This window comes from Struthio camelus, chromosome 15 (assembly GCF_040807025.1).
Source record: "Struthio camelus isolate bStrCam1 chromosome 15, bStrCam1.hap1, whole genome shotgun sequence".
Classification (NCBI taxonomy): domain Eukaryota; kingdom Metazoa; phylum Chordata; class Aves; order Struthioniformes; family Struthionidae; genus Struthio; species Struthio camelus.
The window spans coordinates 11,780,672-11,803,369 of NC_090956.1; the positions used below are offsets into that span (position 1 = coordinate 11,780,672).

The 22,698-nt window shown below is 40.2% G+C and overlaps 2 protein-coding genes across 10 annotated transcripts in view; one reads left to right on the top strand and one right to left on the bottom strand.

Moving 5' to 3' along the window:
- The window catches only part of GSPT1 (G1 to S phase transition 1), a 28,586-nt gene extending 27,205 nt beyond the window's left edge, over positions 1-1,381 (bottom strand). Inside the window, exon 1 of the mRNA XM_068909089.1 lies at positions 909-1,381. Within this exon, the coding sequence (XP_068765190.1) occupies positions 909-1,212 (304 nt within the window). The 5' untranslated portion in view covers positions 1,213-1,381. The remainder of the gene's footprint in view (positions 1-908) is intronic.
- Positions 1,353-22,367, top strand: TNFRSF17 (TNF receptor superfamily member 17). 9 transcript variants are annotated; one of them, XM_068909096.1, is made up of 8 exons: positions 5,849-6,048; positions 9,354-9,438; positions 11,035-11,214; positions 15,978-16,169; positions 16,660-16,780; positions 20,372-20,524; positions 20,856-20,987; positions 21,736-22,367. In XM_068909096.1, the coding sequence occupies exons 6-8, from the start codon at positions 20,410-20,412 to the stop codon at positions 21,981-21,983; spliced, it is 495 nt and encodes a 164-aa protein (XP_068765197.1). In that variant the 5' UTR covers positions 5,849-6,048; positions 9,354-9,438; positions 11,035-11,214; positions 15,978-16,169; positions 16,660-16,780; positions 20,372-20,409; the 3' UTR covers positions 21,984-22,367. The 9 variants fall into 9 exon arrangements, 8 of the variants coding, with proteins under 8 accessions (XP_068765193.1, XP_068765195.1, XP_068765191.1 ...); XM_068909092.1 differs by lacking the exons at positions 5,849-6,048; positions 15,978-16,169 and adding an exon at positions 1,604-1,770 and having other exon boundaries at positions 20,136-20,524; XM_068909094.1 differs by lacking the exons at positions 5,849-6,048; positions 15,978-16,169 and adding an exon at positions 1,604-1,770.
- The last annotated feature ends 331 nt before the right edge of the window (positions 22,368-22,698 follow it).

Here is a 22,698-nt window from a genome sequence, read left to right on the forward strand (position 1 = left end):
TAGTTTAAGTGAAATTAAATTACCGGAACCAATCTCTGAAATATGAGCTTGTCTCATAGCGTACCAAGAGGCAAACAGAAAGATTCTAGAAAGAGATAGGAATGTTTCAACTATCGCACTCAAGCAGGTCTCAAACTCCTTAGCTGCAAGAGTGACATTCAAATACTGCCAAAAAGTTAACCAGCATGACTTATGTTTGGAAGGACCTTCAGTGTAAGCTGGAAATTAATGAGCAGCTCTCCTTTAATTTCGCATATGCAAAGTAGATCTAGTGAAAACACTGTTTGCATAACACAAAGATCCTTTGAAATGAAAAGCAGGGTAAATGTCTAGTTATTCCATTAAGGAGGCCGGCTGGGCCAGCCTCCCTACCCCACTAATCGTTTATCAGCGTTACATTCGGAAAGATTAACTGCTTAATATGGTCTTTAGAAAGACATTTAGGGTACGCTGGGGGCAGAACTAACGCCATTTCCCCCAACACCACCACGTTCACTACCCCCAAGACCTACGATAACTTCCCTAGCGTTTTATTAGAAATAATAATTAGCCGTGTGGTTTCCCCTCTGCCCCCCGCCCCGGGGGCCCTCGGCCGGTAAAGGCGAACGGCGCGCCAGCCGCGTGCAGCCACAAGACGCCGGTCGCGGCTGCTCCGGCGGCAGCGCAAGGCCGGTGCGGCGGCTGGCGGGGGCCGGGGTCCCCCGCGGCCGCCCCGCCGAGCCCCCTGCCGAGGGGCCCCCGCCCGGCGCCCCGGCGCGGCCCTGCTGCGCGGCGCCCTCTCCCCAGGCCAGCCCCTCTCGCCCGCCGCCCTCCGCCGCCGCCCGGCGCCGCGCACGCCGCCTGCCAACATGGCCCCCACGCCTCCGCCCGCGGCGGCGGCGGCCGCCTCGGCCCCGCGGGGCACTCACCGTGCGGCGGCGGCGGCGGCAGGCCGGGCGGGGGCGAGGGCGGCGGCAGGCCGGGCGCCGGGCCCCCCCTCAGGAAGGACGGCACGAACTCGGCGGCGTGGACGTTGGGCACGAAGGGCTTGGCGTTGACGTTGAGCTGCCGGCTGAAGGCCGCCCCGAGCAGCTCCTGCTGGGCCTCGGCCTCGGCGGCCGGCGGGGCGGACCCCGGGCCGGCGGCGCCGCTGCCCGGCTCGATGTCCGCCTGATCCCAGCAGTCGGGAGCCGAGTCGCTGCTGCTCCCGCTGCCGCTCCCGTTCGCCTCCATTTTGTGGCTGCCCCACAAGCCTCTGCGGCCCTGAAGCGTCTCCCAGCGTCCGGGGGGAAAGGGGGAAGCCGGCGGCGGCACCGACTCAGCACTCGCTCCGGCGATTCCGCGTGTACTCCACCGCCCCGACGCTCAGCGCAGTATGGCCTCCCGCAGCTCCCGTACCCCCTCCCCGCCGCCTCCCTGGCCGCCATCTTAGTAGTTGTCAGTTGCCCGGCGCCTCATTCCGCGCTACGGCCGCGGCTAGGCGAGAAGACTACGATGCCCGCCATGGCTTGCGCGAGCCCCGTCTCGGCCCGCCTCCCTGACAGAGATGGGAAATGTAGTCGCCCGCATTTTCTGCGCATGAAGAAACTACAGTTCCCGCCAGCCTTTGCGCTCCCCTTTCGTTACCGCAGTCTCCGCCTCCACTTTCGCCGGGGAGACGGGAGATGTAGTTGGCGCGAACGCCCCGGACAGGACGAGAACTACCAGTCCCAGCAGGCCCGGCTCAGGGGTCACCGCGTCCACGCTAGTGTGCCGCCCCGGAGGACTCTGGGAAGCGTAGTTCGCACAAACGTGAGGGGAGCGGGCGTTCCGCGCGCGGCCCGGCCGCAGGAGGACCCCGCTGGTCCCCACGCGGGCGCCGGCGCGGGCGGGACGGCGGCCGGACGCGACACCGCCTCGCCGGGGAGATGAGCGTGTGGCGGGCGCTGCCAGGGGCCAGCCGTGGCCGCAGGGTCGGGAGGGCGGCCCGGGCAGGGCGCCCCCCGCGACGGCTGCTGCCGCCGAGCTGGGCTTTCCCCTTCGCCGGCTGGGCTCGGGGAGGCGGGCGGAGGCGGGCTCGCGGTAGCTTTTCCGGCGGCAAAGCTAGTTCTAGAAAACGTAGGTTCAGAATGAAAACACAGAGACTGCGCCTTTGTCGCAAGTCTTCATCTCAAAGCTGTATTCACTGTAGAAGTTAACGATTCTGTGCAAAGGCAGCCATAAGTCGGCAGGACACCTTAAATGTTGTGATTTGGGCTTTTCTACAGCGTACTTCAAGCGTGTTATTTATCTTCCAAAAAAAAAAAAAAAAGGAGGGGGGAAGTCCAGTAAAGCTGGATTCAATAAGGCTTGTCAAGTATTTGAGATCCTTGGCTAGTCAGACGATTAACACTTCCTCTTGACAAAGAGTCTGTAGAAGTGGAACGGAGCTGGAGGAGAAGGGGAGGAACGGAGGGGCAGAGTAGATTTTGGTGCGCTGGCCAGGCGCCGCTGCGGCTGCGTTTCCTCCTGGCAGGTTAGGCGTAGGTGTGGAGAGCCAGACCCAGGGAGCGGGCAGGGAAGGAGTTTCTCAGAGTGCTTGGGTGTAAGGGCTGAGTCACCTATGGCATTATTTATGTTAGAATACTTTGAGGCAAGTTACAGAGTTACTTTGAAAGAAGATGGGCTTAAGACTGAAATCTAAAGATCTGCATTCTGCACAGAACTGCAGTTCTGCTTGCAGACCGGCGCAGACCCTCCCGAAGCGGCGTTTACGCAGCTGAATCCTGACTCCAGCGCCAGATGGTTTCTGGCCACAGTCCCGCAGCAGCAGCACGCACGCCCTTGACAAGCAAAAAGTTTTACCTGGCAGGTAGCGCACATGTGGTCATGGAGAATGTACTTCCAGATGGCCATATTCAGGGTGACCACTTTTGTACAAGACAGCACTTATAAAAGCTAAAAAAAAAAAACAAACTAAACCCCACCCCATCAACACCACCGTTATATTATATACCCCTCTGCTACGTCTTCCTTCCTGAACGTCTTTCCTTCACGCACCAAGAGCTTATCCCTATCAGAATCTAAAGAATATGAGTTTCAAAGACCTTGTGAAAGCTACCCTCTGGTAATTTCCCTTTGTAGTGCTTCTTTCCAGTTTTTAGGCATACATTGTTAGGGCCTCTAGTGTTAAGAGTGTAGTTAAGGAGATTCTGATCTGTTTTACTGTTGTACTATTTAGAATTTTGTGAAACTACGAATAAGTTTCTCTGCTATCATTTGGGAAAGTTGCGAACAGTTAAAGTTCTGGCAGTATCTGGTAGAGAAAAGGTTTTTTAAAGACACTCGGCAACCACACTTCTAAAAAAGACAGAATTCTGATGAAGGTCTGGAGATCACGTTTCACTTTTTAAGAGAGTCATATTCAATCCCACTCCTTACTGAGGGCTGGGGTGGGAGCAGGAGTAGGATGTGATCTTTTCCTTTTCTGATAGGGGAATGGAGGAAGCAGTTAAAAGGAAAGCTACAGAAGTAAGAAATAAAATTCCTAAGCGGCTAGTATCATAAGGAACACCTCAAGAATGTACTCTCTACTTAAAACTAAAGTAAACTGGTTTTGTTGTCGTTATTTTTTTTAAATACTAACCTTTGCCTATTAGGTGTTATTTGTTGACCAGTAGGTATTTGATGCATGTCATTTTGTAAGGAAACAAGGTTTTTGCAATTACTCTGCTTTTTCTGGCCATAAGTCTTTTTCTAACCTCTGAAAACATTGCTGGTTTTGGTGAATTTCAAAAGAGAGAAAAATTGCAAAGGCAATTAAGTTCTGTCAGTTTTTGTGGAAATCAACAGCTGGCCAGAGGAGCAAGACCTACACTGATAATTTCGTTGAAAATCAGGCAAAAGCAAAAACTGTCTTACCTAGTGGTAACACCGTAAGGAACAAAAAAGGAGCTCATGAATTACTGTTGTTGAATTATTGATAACAATCTAGTGGAGACCAAGCTTCATGAATTGTGCTGACAACAGAGTGGCTTGTTATTGTACAATTTTCCTGTCATCATGAGCATGTAGTGGCTCAGGTTCATGATGACTGCAGCGCTGTGTGGCAAGCTTGTTTTTTGTTTGAGCCTTGACACAGCTTATGTGTCAAGAAAGGCTTAACTGCAGGCAGGCACTGTATTTTCACAGTAATTAAGATTCCTGTCTTAAGATTACCTACACACAGAACGTTTAAGGAATGCCAAATTATATGTTGGCAGCATATAGTTTGGCATTCCCGAAAAAGGCTTCCAAAGGTTTTTTGAAATGGAGCTTCATTCTGACAATTCTCCAAGTACTGAATACTGTTTCTCCTTCTCCCTCCTTCTTTGCTTTTTTTTTTTTTTGACATGTTTGATCAGAGATATGGAAGTGTGTACTGCCACCAATTTCAGGGGGAAGAATGCCTTGTGTTGTCAGATATTCCTTCCTTCCTCGACAGACACTTATTCCCTATGTACTCGGTAGGACATAAACAATTAGTCAGAGTTCCAGAAGATGCCAGATGTCCTTTAGAGCGTACAAACCTGTTTTGCAGGCTGTGTTGCACATAGGAATTGTGTAAACTCAAACACTAAATTTTTTAACAGAGCTAGTTGCTTGTTTTTACACTTAAGTGAACAGCTGGTACTCAAAACAAAACCTAAGTGGAATCGTGATAATTTTACTGGCAAAATATCTACTGGTGTGATGTTCTCTTAAGGTTTTGAAGCAGTATGAAAACTGTTTTTGTTTAAATTTCTTTGCATCCAAGTGAAGAGTCTGTGCTACCTCTTCGTTTAATAAATACTAAATAGCTTTTCTCACTGAGAATCCTCCATATGCAGCCATCTTTGCATCGTGGCTGATTTGTCGTGACTAATCAGAGCACTGCTTAGAAGAGAAGAGGCTGGACCACCTCTGGATTAACAAGTGAGGACTGGAATGCAAAGAAACTAAAGCCTAATTCCTAGAGGTTTTGGATATCTAGCTCCTATTTGAGCACCTAATTCTCCTTGATTTTGGACAGCTAGGTATCTAAATATGATAATGAGTTATCCAAAATCATAAAGAGTTCTGGTTAAGCAGAAAGTTAGGGCAAAGTTATATGAAACAGTAAGCAGATCTAACAGTGCTGTATCAAAGGGAGAGATCTTGGGAGGGAAAGGAGAAGCCTTTTCCCCCCACAGTCCCAGTTCTATCCATCCCTGCACTGCCTCCTGGCTTTTGTTAGACCCTTTGCTGAATCAGTTTATCTCATTAACTTAGCTGAAGAGCTGTCTGCTTTTTTTTTTCCCCCTCCTGGGTTACTGAGATGAATCAACTCTTAGAAGTGTCTGATAAATGCCAGAGCTGGTGTGAAGTAAGCATGGGGAACAGGACTTCTTTTTTAGTGATAGCAAGCCATTAATAACTTAAACCATCTCATGTAACTTCAACCCTAGTTTCCAGCCTGAGATAAATTAATCCTAAAGCAGTGAAATGGAGGTCCTGATTTATATCGTATCGGGAACAGTATTCTGTGCTCTAGTATTACCTTTTGTCCAAGGTTCTACAAGCACTTAACACCCTAGCAGATAAACCTGTGGAATACCCATATTTCAGTTATGTAAACTGAAAGGAGAAAGTGAGAATGTATTTCACCAGAAGGCTTGAAACAAGTTAACAGCTCACTGCTGTACTGGTGGTGAGCAGTAGGCTTGCTAAATTCCCCAAAGAGCAGAAATCTAACCTGAGGGGAGGGTATTGGTTTTTGGGGGCTGGGACATTAGTAAGCTGACTTAGTTTACCTTGAGATCAGATAGGTTCCTGAGCAGCTGCAAAGACAGGAAAGAAAATGTTTGGCTGGGTTTGGGAGGAGCAGGAAAGGAGTAAGACCTCCCTTTCTGGTGCAGCAGGAAGCTGAAGTTCAGCTGGTGTACTGTGAAGTCAGGCGTTGAAACTTAAAGGTATTCAAATATGTATATTAGTTACGCAGTTAAGTGAGTAGCTGGATATTTAGAATTGCTTTGAAGTCAGAATGAGCCCTTAAAAATAAAGCTAGACAAACAAGTTGTTTTCCTAGCAGGAATTAAAAACAAAGGATGTAAGGTAAGTTACTAATATTAAAAGAAAAAAACATAGGAAACAATACTCAGCTATAAAATTGCTATTTTAGAGGCATAGCTCTTATCTTAAGCAAATGTGAAGGAACAATCTCAAAAAGACATTCCAGAAATTAAGCTTATCATTGCTTAGAAGAAACAGGTGGGGTTAGAGGATTCCAGGAAGCTTTTTTGGTAAGGTGAGGAACAGGAATGGGCCTAAGTGATACACCTCTCTGGAAGAAAGACCATGTAAGAAATTTTTTTTTCTAAATAACTTTAAAGGTATTCTTAAGGCTTGAGGTGGGACTGAAAATACTGAACTAATTTAAATTGGTTAGGTGCCTGGCAGGAGATTACATGACTTGATTATAGGACAATATAATAGGACAATACTCCTAAACTCTGGCAAATTCTATTTTCGGTAGTCTTTAGAGATATAGTAGAGGACTAGCGACAAGAACATACTGTGTTTCTATAGGTGGCTTTTTTTAAGAGGTGAGTCTATCCTCAATTTTGTTGGTGTTACTGGAAATATAAACGAATTATCAAGAGGCTCTGATATTTGCATAAGACCATGCATATTCCAAACTAAGATAACTTGACCTGGAAACATCTTTTTTTTTGCTGATTATTTGCTGTTCTAAGCTTTCCATTTAACAAGTGCTATTTCAGGCCTATTACTCTCCCTCTGCTGGGCGCTCACGTGATTGCAGCATAGTATCATGTTATATTAAGCCTGTATTTTAAGCACTGCGGTTAGAAGTGATTCAAATGTTCTTCTTTGGCTTTCTGGACATAGTGCCGTAGTATAAGCTCTCTCCTACTTTCCAGTTGTAGAGTTGCTGCAAGCTCTCAAGCAGGCATCCTCAAAGGAGCTTATCTACTTAACTCTTACACGTTTCTTTGTGGGTTGAGTGATGAATACTTCTGGCCAGGACTGCTCTTTTCAAGCCCTCTAATCCTGAGTTAAAGCATTTCTCTTGGAACAATTAAAGCACATACTGCATAAAGGGTATGAAATTAAGTATTTTATTACTTTAGATGGCAAAAGAAATACATAGAGCTACACACCAAAATACCAATCCATATTTCTCTCTCTCCATCTCCTTACCTCTCAGACATTCCTTGTGCTCAGCTCATAATCTTCAGAGATGCCCAGGTGTATTTCATTTCTGTATTTAGACTCAGGCCTTCTTTCTCTTGGTTATACATCTCCAGAAAAAAAGACTGAAAGGTCATGTTTTTTAAAGGTACTATCCCTTTTTGTGAGGTGACTTTAGAGGCTCAGAGTTCCCAGCTGTGCGACCTATTGCTTAGTTACCCCATGATTTAGATTTGAAAAATAGCTTGGTAAGTTGGGTGCTAGCCAGTTCTTTGTTTGAGGTGCTTCACTTTGAATGCACAATCATCAAAGTCTATTCTTTAGAATTTCTTCTCTGTGGTTCTGATACCACAAGCCTCCAAACTGGTAAGTAGTAGGGGGGAGGCGGTGCAGTTGAGCAGCTTTCCTATCAAAACTCTTTGTTATGTATGGCATTTTTGCTATCAAAGCTGGGAGCTTAAGTATGCGCATGGTGAAGACTCTATACATAATTTATAAAATTTATGACAGTTGAAAATGCTGTAAATAGCAGAAGGATTACTTACTGTGGAAGGAATGTGCTGAGCAAAGAACGCACATCCAAGGAAGGGAAGAATGAGATCACTTTAACTACAGATACAGTAACTGAGTTAGGAACTGAAAAAGTTAGTGATAGGGGGAATCTGTTTTGAAGAAAGGGAGGGACTGTGTGGTCTTAGAGATCTGCAAACCAGGTATAGGATTAGTGGGAGGACGGATCGAACTCATTAAGATCCTGAAGCAGCTGAAAATAAATCCTGCTACGTACGATCCAGACAGCATTTGACTGTTTTTATGCTTTCGTTCTGTTACTTTGTTAGTAAGATGGGGATGAGAAAATTAACCTTCTGCTCTGTTTTGTAAATTTGCTTTCATTCATAAGCTTGTTGGATGTAGAGAGTAAACGTTACAATCCTAAGATGCGTAGATTCTCTAGAAGTGACATTGAAACAGAGCATATTTTGGCTATCTGCATCCTGAATCAAGGTGAAGAGTCTGAGGGGCTGGAATGCTGAGCTGACTGAACAACAATGATAACTTCTAAGTGCCAGATCCTCAGCAGAATTTCTTCCGCTGACTGTAAGCTAGTGTTGCTCTAGCAAGAGACAAATAATGGAGACAATTGGCAATCCTGGATGCCATCAAATTGTTGGTCTTTTAGCTTGATAGAGAGGCAAAAAAATGGCAGGAAAGGTGACTAACATTTAAAGTAGCGTTTATAGTCTGATACAGAGACACAAGGCGAGTCCTTACTGTCAGTTAGAATTCTGCAGCTGTACCTGATACGGTTTTTCTAGACTGTGTAAGGAATGTTCTTGTGAGATAATGAAAACGTTGATCTTAGTGTGCGCTGAAAATACTCGTATAGGGTGTTAATGCAGGGCATGTAGCATGCTGTTAATTTGCACTGTATCTTACTGCAGGGAGCTCCTTACGTGGAGAAGCTCAGAACCGCCATGTCCACTGTTAGGTTCCATAATGGTTTTAGGTTAGATCTCCTGCCTCACACATGTAGTAAGAGTTTTATTACACTTATATTTCATATGGAAAGTTTTGCATGCTGTTTGTCTGTCCCCAGAGAAATGGGAAGAGAAAACTAATTCCGTGTGGGATTTTCATGTGCTCTTTTCCATTTCCTAATTCCCCAAAATTCCAGCGGATGGAGCGTTTTGTCCATCAGAGATGTTTTATGCATTGGCCTCAGTAGTTATATAACTACGTTGGCGTATGTGGCACATCAGACAAATGAAAAGGTGGTCTTCCTTCCCTAAAGAGTTTATAGTCTATTAACAGTTGTTTTTCTGTGCTTAGTTTCTAGCTAAAATAAGCTTTAAGCATAGTAAGGAATACAAAAGTTTTCTGACATTTAGTTGACAATGTCTATACTGTTGTTATTTTAATTACTATTTTTAAGGAATGTTTCTTTCTTCAGTTGTTTTGTTCTTTAATCTTTTCTGGAAATACCAGATGTAGCAACATTGCAAAGAATAACATCACTCTTTTCAAAGCAGTGGTCTAATTAAAATGTGTTGAACCAAACAGGCAAAATGCACACTGTTCTTCATTTTGCCAAATGCCTGAATGACAATAAGCAATCTTGTGCTTAAAATGAGTATTGTTCTTTGTTGCATGTAAAAGTTAATGAATATGATGAATCTTTAATAACCTCTCCGTTTGTTTATTAACAGTGCATGCTCCATTCCTGGAACAGCTCATCTCCTCCCAGTCATAGTCACCTGAAAAAATATGAATTTCTGAAAATACATGCTTCAGGTAATTTTAAGACTTTCTAGGAGATAACTATCTGTAACACTTCTGTATCTTGTGAGACTTCTGGAAGTGTAGTAACTTTTGAGCAGAAAAATTAGTAAAGATCTTTTTTGTATGCACATTGACTTCACAAGTCCTTAGGATGGTTGTGACAAGGAGATTTAGAAAGGACTTTTTTCTTTGGATTTTTTTTCTATAAATATGTCTAGAAATTCCAGAGAAGACTCAGACGGAGCCTATACTATAAGACTTGAAATTGTAGGTGAGTTGCCTGAGTGAGTAAAACAAAAAATTACATGTGCTACCCGAAAGAGCTGTGCCAGCACAAAACCACCAATGTGGAAGCAACTATACAGCCAGAAGAATTCCTTTGTCAGCTTAGCTAATGTTGTTCACGATGGGAATGTAATAGTCCCAGCAGAAAACCCTCTTTCTCTTGATAAATGCTGGGTAATTATGCTTAGCAGAATTTCTGAAGTACAGTCAGGCAAAAAAGCCGACACAAGCATGAACAGAGAAACCCCAAAGCAGTGTCAAAACAAAGCCCTGTTGTTAAAGTTATATGTGCTAAATAGACACCTTGAACTGACGTTCTGTGAGAGATGAATTTCAAGCTTCAGATTTGATTATCGATGTAATAGTATTACTTTCTTGGGTTTTTCATTCAGTGTCTTCGTTTTATTATTTCAGTGCTGAAATTTGCAATAGCTTCTTTCCAAATTAACTAGTCAATTTTTCACCTTTGTCAGGTGACTTAATTTCTGTCACATGAATAATACCAATTTAACATGTGTAGTGAACTAAAATGGTCACTGACAAGGATTTCTGGTAGTATTAGGCTTCTCCAGATGTCAAAAGAAACCTACAATCACATTTTGGTTCATGACAGGAAATGCTCAGTGCTTGGTATGCCCATGTTCTGCCAGTGAATCCTGTTGCTCTAGGTCTTCTGCTCATATGGTAGGTTTTAAATGTAGTATGTGCATACAGTTTCAAAATACCGCCTCCTGATATGTGTTGTGCTCTTACGTACCTCTATTCCTTTTGCCTTATTGAAATATAACAATTATTTGATTTCTTGAAATAGGGTGCAGTAATTTGATATCCTAGTAGAATTTACGGAATGCTAAAATTAATATTCTGGATAATCCATAGATACTATACTGCTTCCAGATGTAGACAGGCAATTCAGAGAGTTCTCAGCTATTGATAATTATTTCACGAGGACAGAGAAACAATTTGACACTAGTTTTTATGAATCGTCACTGGGTGTCACTCTTGAGTCAGTCTGAAACACTTTAGAGGCAAATCTGAGTAACTGTTTTCTCCTTTTCTTTTTCTGTTGTTTCTGCAGTTGACACTTTTCAGCCTAATTTTATTTCATGTTCCTCTCCATAGTGTCAAATGCAACTCCGCTAGGCCAGCTTAACTTCACTGAACTATATCATTCTTAGAGGATATATTGGGAAGTCTTTGAACTTCGGTTATAATAATGTAGCTCAGAAATACCTCCTTGATAGATTTTTATGAATTTACAGGTAAATGATTGATTGTTATTTTTGACTAATCCTTTCCTTTTTTTTTTTTTTTTTTTTACAGCTCTATTAATATCTGTCATTGTTTGGAGCAAAGCCAAGTGACAAGAAGGAAGCGTTTATTAGTATCAACATGTAACCCTATGTAGAAGACCAATGCACTCTCTATAAATCCCAAAACTGAGACAAAAGCTGAATTGTAACTTCATTGGCAAATAAAGCATATATTTATTTTTCTCTAAAGGTAAGTTTCACTGGAGGAGAACAATTAACGTCTGATTATCTTGGACACTTTTTTTTTTTTGCAGGCAGTCCGCATATGACAAAATGTGGACTACCTCTTAATATACCTCTTAATATACCTCTTAAAGGAGTGAATGTGCATTATACAAGGCATAATAACATATAAATTGTTATATAACTACAGTTTCTAGATAGCAGTACCATTATTTTGATGTCATTTAATGGATTTATTCTTACTTTCACTGGTTGGATGCATCCAATATTCTTATAAACAGTTTCTGAAGACAAGCATTACATCTCTCTTACTAAACCCAGTTGTTACAATACACTTCTCCCAACGAAGTGCCAAAAAGGGATGAATTTTATAATGTTAACTTTCTTCTGTCAAAAGTATTAATGAAGGAAGGTGGCACAACAATCTCATTAAGGTAGCACATCATTTTTTCCAAAGGTATTTTATTGCAAACGCCATCAAACAGCTAAAAATTACCATCAAATACATTTTCTGAGTATTGCACCTAATCCTCTATTTAAAGAGTTAGCTTTCTCTGGTGCAGTTTGACGCTTGTTTTTGAGAGTGAGCAATGTAGCGTTTTGGTGGATTGAGAAACAGTTGTGTTGGATTAATTTCAGCTTGGAGAATAAATATTTGCAGTGTGCTTTTCGGAGGCATGGGCAGGTAAGAAATGGTCCCCCCAACGAGTGTATCAAAACTGCTCTACAGATGGGAAACTTCACTTTTCTTTGATATGAGTATGTTGGAGTACTCCAGGACTCTTCTTATAAACAGAATTTCTTCTTATTTATACATTCAGTGTTTAACTGTATTTTTATTTTCATAGGAGGTCATACAGTTTATACAAAATGTTGTCTTTAGAGGTTCTGGGAAAATCTCATATAGTCAGTGAGAATAGCAGGTGAACCACAGGACAAGATTTTGAAATACCGTGTTTTTAGTTTTGTATCAAGGTCTGTCACTGGGAAATATTGTTCATCAAGATCTTCTGCTTACACATATGATTTGGACTCTTGAAAAGTAGGACTTTTGAATGTTAGATTGTACAGAAAACAAAGGCAACAGGGCATGACAACTGAAATTCCTCACAGTTTTTGTGCTATATGTCACCCCTGAGTTGCTGTTACATACGTCAATAAAACTATATATAGCTAAGCAGAAAAGACTGACTTCTATGCTGGTAGTTTATATGAATGATTACCATTGCTCCCTAGTTTCTTATGTGTGATAAGGATGTTGCTTAATAATCAAGGAAATGCATTTTGGGTCACATCTATCAAAAATTTTGTTTTTGTCCAAAGGCTGTAAGATTTGGCAATGAGTAATCTAACCCTAGGAGAAAAGTTATAGCTATAAGAGACAGCAATATTCCCCAGAGCTCTAATGAAATGAGCTAGATTTAACTCATTACTGGAGGGAAGATCTTTTATGATTTGATTGAAAAGATCAGACTTTGTATTTGCTTCTCTGTCTTACGATAAATGTGTTTGAACTCTAACTAGCCACAAAGGAAAATTTTTTTCTGGACAGCTGCTTATAGAGAGTGTAAACGTATCTGACACAGTATCTAATATGCCACATATACATAAAATCTAATGATTGGACACATCCGTTTGTACTGTACTTAAATTTGACAGGACTTTTTACATGAAGACATGAGCACATTAGTTCGCCAAACCTGTGCTTCTGTGGTGGACTTAGTTTCACATCCCTACTAGGTAATCAACTGTTTATCTTTTTCTATTTTAGTTCTGACGTTTTCCCCAGGCCATAAAATGGTAGGAATTGTTTGGTGAAACATCTGTTTTGGTGTTTGGCCACAAACTTAAAATATTTCTGGTTCTTCAGAAGACAGTCAATAGACAATTGACAGTATGCATTTATGCAGGAAGTGTTTGTTGGCCCTGAAAACGGAGGGATATTCGCACTTCTCCGTCTTCCCACTGCAGGGTTTGTGCTTCCAACCTTCTGCTATCCATCTGACCATACCACAGAATCACAGAATCGTTTAGGTTGGAAGGGACCTCTGGAGATCATCTAGTCCAACCTCCCTGCTCAAGCAGGGTCACCTAGAGCATATTGCCCAGGATCACACCCAGACGGGTTTTGAATCTCTCCAGCGAAGGAGACTCCACCACCTCTCTGGGCAACCTGTTCCAGTGCTCTGTCACCCTCACAGTGAAGAAGTTTTTTCTCAGGTTCAGATGGAACTTCCTGTGGTTCAGTTTCTGCCCGTTGCCTCTTGTCCTGTAGCTGGGCACCACGGAGAAGAGGCTGGCCTCATCCTCTTGACGCTCCCCCTTCAGATACTTTTACACGTTTATGAGATCGCCTCTCAGTCTTCTCTTCTCCAGGCTGAACAGGCCCAGCTCTTGCAGTCTTTCTTCCTAGGAGAGGTGCTCCAGTCCCCTCATCATCTTGGTAGCCCTCCGCTGGACTCTCTCCAGTAGTGCCAATACCACTTGTCAATCCATCAGAGAAATTATTACTTTTTTTTGACTGGGTTACATTTCTAGTGGATTAACAAATTAAAGCTGTATACTATGTGGTCAGATAAGCACCAGAGCCTTTCCTTGTACTTAGAGGATTGTGGACTGAGGAGCAGGACCATCCATTTCACTAACCCGAAATACTTGATCGGCTTTGCTGTAGCGTCTAAACTCATGTATGGTCTTACTAATTAGACGTGAATCGGCTTTGTGCCAAAATAGCCTAATTTAGAATATAGCTCATTACATTTGAACAACAAATTGTTTTGAGAATCACAGTATTAACAGTTCTGTGCATCATACAGCAGATGTATAAAGGCAGAATGACAGCATGCTGTTTTGGGGAGAGAGCTATTTTGCATATACAAGATAAACAAAAGCCATTGCCAGTAAGTAAAAACAAACCCACTTCTGGACTGAGAAAACAGAGGAAAGAATTTAATAGCAAAAAGTAAAACAGTTGACACTGATGAAATAACCAATGAGAACATATAGTAACCATTCAGCAAAATACTTTTTGTATGGAGGAGGAGACTAGAGGAGTTCTTCAAGGGTTGATGTAGGGACTAATTTAATATTTTCATTAATGAGATCAGAAGAAGTAGGAATAGGCTAGTGAAATTTATGAATTAAAAATATCATCACTAAAAGGAGAACTGCAGTATTATATAGAAATAAGTAAATCTCCTTTTTAGGATTGAACAGAAACAGGATGAAATTTATTTGCTCAGAATGCAACATTTTTCACTTAAGGAATGTGAATTTGTGCCATAAGTGGGGAACTCATTAGCTGAAATTGGAGTCTAATGAAGAGAAGCACTACATGGGGTGTACTGAATGATCAAAATGTAATTTTTGAGGCATGAATGTGACATGATTATGAAAAAAGTAGAATGCAGTCTTGTATCAGGAGAGATACTTCCATAAGAAACTGCAGCATTGGGGTGCCACTGTACAAGTCTCAAATACTGGAATATTGCGTTCAAGTCCAATCACCCATGTTCACAAGATGCACATAAACTAGAACAAATTCAAAGGAAAGTGAAATATGGATGTAGTAGGGTATTATATGAAAAGGGATTAGGTAAGCTTGACTGATTTAACTTAAAAAGGAAAAAAATGAGAGGAAATGCTGTTCTGTCTAAATACTCTGTAGAGAGTGAGAAAATGAAAAGCTAGTCTAAAGAAATATGGTGATACAATAAGGAATGAGAATAAACTGGTCAAAAAGATAATGGAAATCAGTATTTTTTAACCATTGATACAGTGAGATTTGGAACGGTCTTCTGGGAATTTTATTGCCCCCTAACTTGTTGTAAGATGCACTTTGGACAATTTATGGGAGGCATTATATTCTGTACTTGCTTTCAATAGTTGCTCATAGTCTCAAAAAGTAGTATCAGATCTTACAGGTTAATGTCAAATCTTAGACTCCTATCATTAGTATTTTTCCTAGAAGTTCTATATTTGGATTATATCTAGCAGGAAGCATCTCTGCCTCAAGGTTAAGCAACTTTTGTAGAATCAACAGAGCATCTTAAAAATGTGCGACATAACACCACTGATCTTTACGGTATGGCTTGAGAATTTCTGATCTATTTAAAAAAAAAAAAGTTATGTGCTGTATGAAGTTTCTTTCAAACTACTATCAACATTTCACTGTGAAAACAGGCACAGAAGGTTATGGAAAGGGGAAGACTGTGCGTTGTCCAGAGGCCATGCAAGTGTACAAAGTTACCATCCTCTACATGCTTCCATTACCTTTCTGAACAGTTTTGTATTACTAATGATGCTCTCAGTAATAGCAGCAGCTATGGGTTCACACATTGGGACTTTAGATTTTCTTACACAGATATTAACTTCTTAATATGTCTGAGGAAAATAATGTTGATTTAATCATTCACACTTAGAAGTATGTCGTGTATCTTATACCCCACTGAAATGGCAATTCCCTTTCTTTCAGGTATTCCAGAAAGGGATTATGATCCAGAAAGGAAAATGTAGGTCCAGATCATGAACTTGTAACTCTGTTTCATAGGGGAATCCTAAACAGATTCAGACCATTAAGTTTCTGTAATTCAGGCTACCTCAGGCTTATGTGAATTGTTTGACGTTTGTTTGAAAAATTCTTGAGCTGAGTTTTGAGAGCCATGTACTTTTCTCGAAAGGACTCATATCATCTGTTCTATATTAGCATGTTGTGGAATATATCTTACCTGTAAATTATTAATGATTTAGTATTTTTATTTGCTTTAATAGGGCGCACAGAAGCCTGAAGTTTGACTTCAGACTTCTTTTTGAACCTCAGAAGAATTAGCGCTATTAAAGCTGGTTGGCTTTCAGAAGGTCCTTTGAGGGTGTCATTTTACATTTCAGAAGTTAAATTTTTAAGTTTCAGGGATAAAGTCATGTCTACATCAACTGCAGCAGAGAAAACGTTCTTACTCTCAGGTATTAAATTAAATGGTGGTAGCACTGAGTCCTTCGATAAATTTTTCCCTGCAATTTGGAAGTCCTTTTGTATACAGCAACGGTGGGCGTAGAGAAGCAATATTGTAAGCAGCATACATACCCATTCTTGACATATCTTACTATTCCATTTATTGCTTTTAGATTAACACTTTCTTTGTAAAGCTCGTACTTCACATTTTTTACGAACAGTACCACGTTATAGAAAATATGTCAATTGTAGGATACATTACAGGAATAAGTAGGGCTTTTCATTGAAACTTTTTAAGTAACTCTAAATTACTTTCTTTGAGTAGCTTTCATTGAAAGCGAATTTTAATAAAGTTGCTTTATACTGTTCCTGTGAAGTAGATAAGTATTACTCACACAGATATGCAGGAAAGTTAGACTAATGGTTTCCAAATAAAGCTACCTCCTTCAGCAGATACCTCCTGAAGGTACCTTATGACTGTCTCTGTGCGTTTTGTTTTAGGCCTATTTTCATGAGAACAGTAAAGGAACTTCTACATGCATTGACTTCTGGAGCACTAAGGATTGTCTTTTAGTCTTTGGCCAGCGGTACAAAATGTGGGTGAATATGGGAGAAGTGACAGGTATGTCTCAAAAGAATTGCTCTTCCATTAAAAGAATTTCTGAAGATGGCCTTGAATGGGTATGCAAAGATTTTTTTTTTTTAACAGAATTTAGCACTAGCAAGCATTTCAAGGTTTTTTTTTTTTCTTTACATTGTAACAACATGGTATTTTAAAGAGTTTATCGATGATTTTTATTCAAACATAACAGTAGTATCTGTATTGCCTACTTGGGATTTCCATATGCTATTTAGAAATAGTGTTCTGTTATCTCCAGTATTCACCAGGGTGAATCTGAACTTCTTTCTCCTCTTTGTGGAGCTCTGAATTAGCACCAGAATGTTATAAACCTGCCTGTTTAGCAAAATTACTTGGTTGAAGAAAACAAGTGTTCAGAATAAACATACCCACACGATTCAATCAAAAATCAAAACAAAATAAAGCCAAGGTCATTATTGTACATAACAGAATGAGGCAAGACAAGTAAGAAAAGCAGCTGAAACGAAGATAATCCTCCCCTAAACCTTGTACAACCATGAAAAAAGTGTGAAACTGTGATTAAGGAACTGGTTCATTCATCTGTTATAGTGCACATGTGATTTCCCAATACCACTAAAATAATGTTAGAAGCACTCAGCAGGTGTGATTTGGTTGAAGGTTTTGTAATTTGAGAGCTGTTGTTTTCATAAGGAATTCTACTACAGTAAAGTGTACAGGATGTGGTCCTACAGGTGTAGTATAGTGTTGGAACCAGCTGCAGAGAACTAGTATAGAATCAGTCAACTGTTTTTTTTCCTAGAGTAATTAGGGGTATCAAACAAGTTATATATAATTAATATAAACAAGCAAGAACAATGGGAAGTTGCAGCACAGGAAAATATTCTATTTAAGTTAAATTACAGAGTACTTCACTGAAGTCACAGAATCGTATCGATTAAAAAACTAAAGCGTTGGATCCAGCTTGTATATCCTGAAATTCTCTCGTCCTAGCTGTGGCTACCATGAGAATATCTTCATGAATATCGGCCTTTTTCAGATCATGGTTGAGAACGTGATTGTCCTCTCCGTGATTAAAAAGGCTGAGCAGCTTCTTCAAAGCAAAAACTCAATGCATAAGCTATGCATAAGCTGCCAGATGGTGCTCCATCTAACAAACGAATGATATTCTACTGCTAATTTAGGTTTCTTTGCCTACAGTATGGATGTGAAACAAGTATTCTTAAGCTTATGGGACTCTGCAGTCTTTCTATGCCTCTTCTCACTCACTTTGTTTATTTAGGCTCAGGTTCTGGAAAAACATCTTAAGGATAGCATTTAGGCTGAGGCTTAAAGCCTTGTTAATGTCAACTTGTATGCACCCTACAGTTAGATAGGACATTGTGCATACATTGTGCAGGAGTGCCCCAGTTCAGGAAATCTCCTTGTATAGCAGTTAAACCCCTGGGACTCTTGCTATGGAAGTTACACACCTTCTCCAAATATAATATGAATACTTAATTTGGTTATTTTGGTCTTTCTTGATTGTAAATTTGCAGTTTTCAAAGCATAGGAAAGGAAATAAGAATGCTAGTGTCACTTTGCTTTGCTGCAGTTTTGAGACTTCGTGAATGTAGCTGTGGTAAGAAGACCACTTCTGATCAGTTTGTACAGACTGACTTCTGCGCAGTAATGGAACCCCCCCCCTAAAATCAGTGATGTAAGTCCACGGGGGGTACCTCCAGAGGCAAGGAAGAAGTAAAGCGGAACCAGTTTTTACAACTTTTGCATGAGCATTGACTTCCTGGTGACATTTTTTTGGTATCGTCCACAATCTTTATCTGTTCTCATCTTGTTTCTTCATGGGTAAACCAGATTTTGTCAATTCCTGTGTGTGTCTTCATTAAGCGTCAATAGAGAGAAAAGCCTATAATAGAAAGCCTACAGCTGTGCACCTGGCCTATGGAGACAAGCGCAGAAGCCACAATATGCAGTTCACTCTACTACAGTAGGATACAGACTGTTTCATTAGACTATTCCACTGAAAGGTTTGTTTTGTGTATGCCTATGTGGTGAATTTCATAGAAAAATAAATCTCATACATGGTAATATGGTCTGAAATTATGGTTCTTTTAGACAGTATTTTAATCTTCTCTTTCTGTAGACAAAAAGACAATTAGCTTGATGAAAAGGAGAAACTTGACTGAGCCTATAATTCTAATGGATCTGTTGCAGTGAGAGTGATGCTTGTGTTGCAGCTTGCTAGATATTACTAGTTAACTTTTTCATTCAACTGAATTTTAAATACAAAATCAGAAAGTGATATAAATTATTCTGATATAAGTGATATAAATTATTTTCATTGTGGCAGTCTGCTATCTGAGCTTTTTTTTTTTTCCCTGGGAGAAGACCAATCGCACTTTCAGAGGTATTATACCCACTGCATATACATAGACTAATCTATGCATGCTCAATATGTCTCATCGCGTGGCTGGGAAGGAGGCGTCATGTACACGCTACCACAAGAATGAACTGTATGGCGTACCTATTTTTCCATGCTGGATAACATAGTTTTAGCACAGTGACAGTTCTGCATTATGTAAAAATAAAGGGAAAAATGCAGTTAATGTTTTTGGATTGAAATTCTAAAATGTTTGTATAGCTCTTCTTTCATGGTTGGAATGTGATCTTATTACATTTCTCATAAAATCACTATTATAGGCAAAAAACAACCAACCAACCAAAAAAATCAGAAAAGAACAGAGCAAAAATGCCCAAAAGAACCTATCACACTATAGGTACATGGGGCTAATCTGGAATTCATGAGCAATACCCCAGGAACTGAATCTCCAGATTTTGTCTTAATGTTACTCTTGGTTCCTACTCTCGGAAGGACTTAGATGTATTTTGTACAATGCAATAACAAAGTAATTGTTGAACTTGTGCATTTGCAGTATCTCATTTAAAATCGTTTTTAAAAAAGCAATTCTTTCATCATCTATGCGTTCTACACATTATTGCACATACAGAGAAACAGATACAAAGGAAGTTATCTGAAGTTGCAGAATGAGTCAGTAGCAAACATAGAAACTGAATTGGTCTCATCTTTCTACTGCTATGCCTCCTGCCTCTGTTTTTTTCATCTAATTTCCCTTGGTGTCAGGACTTAAACAGCAAGAGCAAAAGGTAAACATTGAATAGTTTGCATATTACAGGAAAATAGAATTACTGTGGCCCAGCATCTTGAGAGGGGGAAAAAAAAAAAAAGGAAAACAAAATTCTAAAGACAAGAACAATTATTACAGACTCCTGTTTGGGGATCCTCTTGCTTTTCTACAGTTCGCAAGGTTTAGCACCTGCTTGAGAAATGTCTTCTATAAATAACTGTTTTCTGTTTCAGACAAAATTTAAATTGAAAAGTATCTTGGTGCAGCTGGTCAGTCTGTCTACAACTTCGAACTGTGAAAAAAGGAGCAGAAATTCTTTGGGGGCCTCAGGGTGAAATGCCTTTTATTTTACAAGATACCGTGTTATAGAGCTGTGATCGATATTTAACTACTGTTGTTAGCAGTTCTCAGAATTGCTAGAAGTGAGAACTGAAAAGCCCTTTGTAGATGGTCCTCACTCTTTTACCAGTTCTGCGGCATTCCAGATTTCCATAATTGCGAACTGTGATGGCACAGTGCCCCAAAAATGAGTACTTCGATAGTTTGCTGCTATCTTGTAAGCCTTGTCATCTCCGATGTTCTGGTACGCCACCGCGGCCATGTGAGAAGTACTGTGATAAGAGTAAGTAGTATTTCTGTAATACTTTGTGGCTATGCTGGGCATTTTCATATTGTATTTTACATAGATTTTTAAACATAAATACTTATATGTAAAACCTAGTAGATGTTTATCAGAATAAGTATATGGGCTCAACAGTAATAAAGACATATATCGTATATCCTGTATGAGTATTAACTGTGATAGAAGCGGTAAATTTTTCAAGCTCTCAAGCTGTCCCTCAGTGGAAATAGAAATTGCTCCTTTGATATATGTTTTCTGTACTGGGCATGTATTTACTGTTTATTACTTACGTTATGTTCATTGTAAACAATTATCTCTTTTATTTCATAAGGTACTGATTCAGGTGGAATTCTTTGGATTTGTTTGGGCATAGGAATAATTTTAATGCTCACTCTGTTCCTCTTAATGGTCTTGTTTAAATGGAAGCACCTAAAGCTACTAAAAGAAAAACTGAAAAATACAGGTGAATAAATATAATCCTTTATCAGATACTTTCAGATCATTGTACATGTTAGCTGTGTAAATCTTGCATAAATTTTATATTCTAGATTCTCATAGCTGTTTTTAGGTTGCATGTTATTCCACAAATAATTGTAATTATTAAAGTTATTAGGGAGTAAAATAACCAGACGGATAACTTGTAAAAGGAGCAATCTCCTGTTTGTTGGTTCTGGATCATGTCAGGATTGTACTTCATTATATATTTACATCTGGTTTACTTGTTAGTGTTTGAGAAAACTTTTATGAACCCTCGCTAGCAATAATCTTTATAAGGATTTGATCTTCCTCCCGTTGAATGCAAAAGCAGCTCTGTCCAGGAAGAGGATATACATTCAGTGTTAGCTTCCCAGTTTGTAAGGTGTTAAATAATTTTACTTAATCTTCTAGCCTCTGACAACCATCTGTGATATATTTTGTGAAAGTGTGAAAATTGAGTTATTGTTACATTTTACAAATACTAGTATTTGTAGAAAAGAAAGTATTGTTCAGCCAATAAATAAGAACCAATGAGAAAATACATATTATGTTACTTAAATGTCTATACTGAAGTGTAGGGGGGACATTTTCATAAATCAAAAGATTATCATAGATAACAACATCTTAAAACTTTCACTAAGGCTAGGAACATAGAGCATAACAAAACTTAGATCCTTAATAACTATGTCTGGCAAAGCATGATGTGTACTAAATTAACTTCCGTGTATTTACAGACTCTTCTGTGGAGCTGAATGATATTCTCAAGGTTGATACTGAAAGCCGTACTGGAATCAGACACTCACTGCAAAGTGAAACATTAATGTATTCAGTGGAGGAGTGCACTTGTAGTGACTGTGGCTTGGTAAAACCTCAGACTGGCTGTGAAACTTCATTTCCATTACCAGCTACAGAAGAAGGAGCTACTGTTCTAGTTACCACAAAGTCTTTTGATTACTCCAACTATATTCTTGGTGCAGGGTGACTATGAGAGACGTATATATTTACTACGTAATAATAAATTAGTTATTCCAATATAGCTGTTAATACTGGCAGTCAGCGGAGAAGCCTACTACATCAAGCTTATCATTCTTGCATTGAACTTCCATTGATACTGTCATATTATTTCTAATTCTAGTACATCTTTGGTCTACTATTTCTACGTTATTGTCAGGTACCAAGCTAGTTATCGGAATTTATAATTTTTGGAAGTCCCTGTGTAGGATGGCTCTTTCTGCCTTTAGAGACTGTATTTACTTAGTATATTTACTTATATTTACTTATGTACTTATGTAGCTGGATATATACAAATGCCACCACTAAACAAGTTTGCAAATACATATTTTATAATAAACACAAATCTTGTGTCAAAAGTTGCTTGCTATACTACAAAGAGCGTATGAAGAGACAGAGATGAGAACACGCATTACGTCCCCAGTCTCCTACAGAGTAATTTCCAACAGCCACGATGATGCTTGAAATGGGAGTGTGCTCATGACAGAGAATAGGGAGTGCGTCCCAGCTCACGTGGTACCTCCGGTCACGCTAAAGGAGGTTGCAGTGGTCTGGAGCACCACATATATAATCCCAATATATCTCCTGATGCTAGAGACTTTCCTTTCAGTGCCAAACGCTTTTCACTACGATGATTTTTTTTTTTGCTATTTTTTTTTATTGACGGTTGTTATTTGCATGGGTAC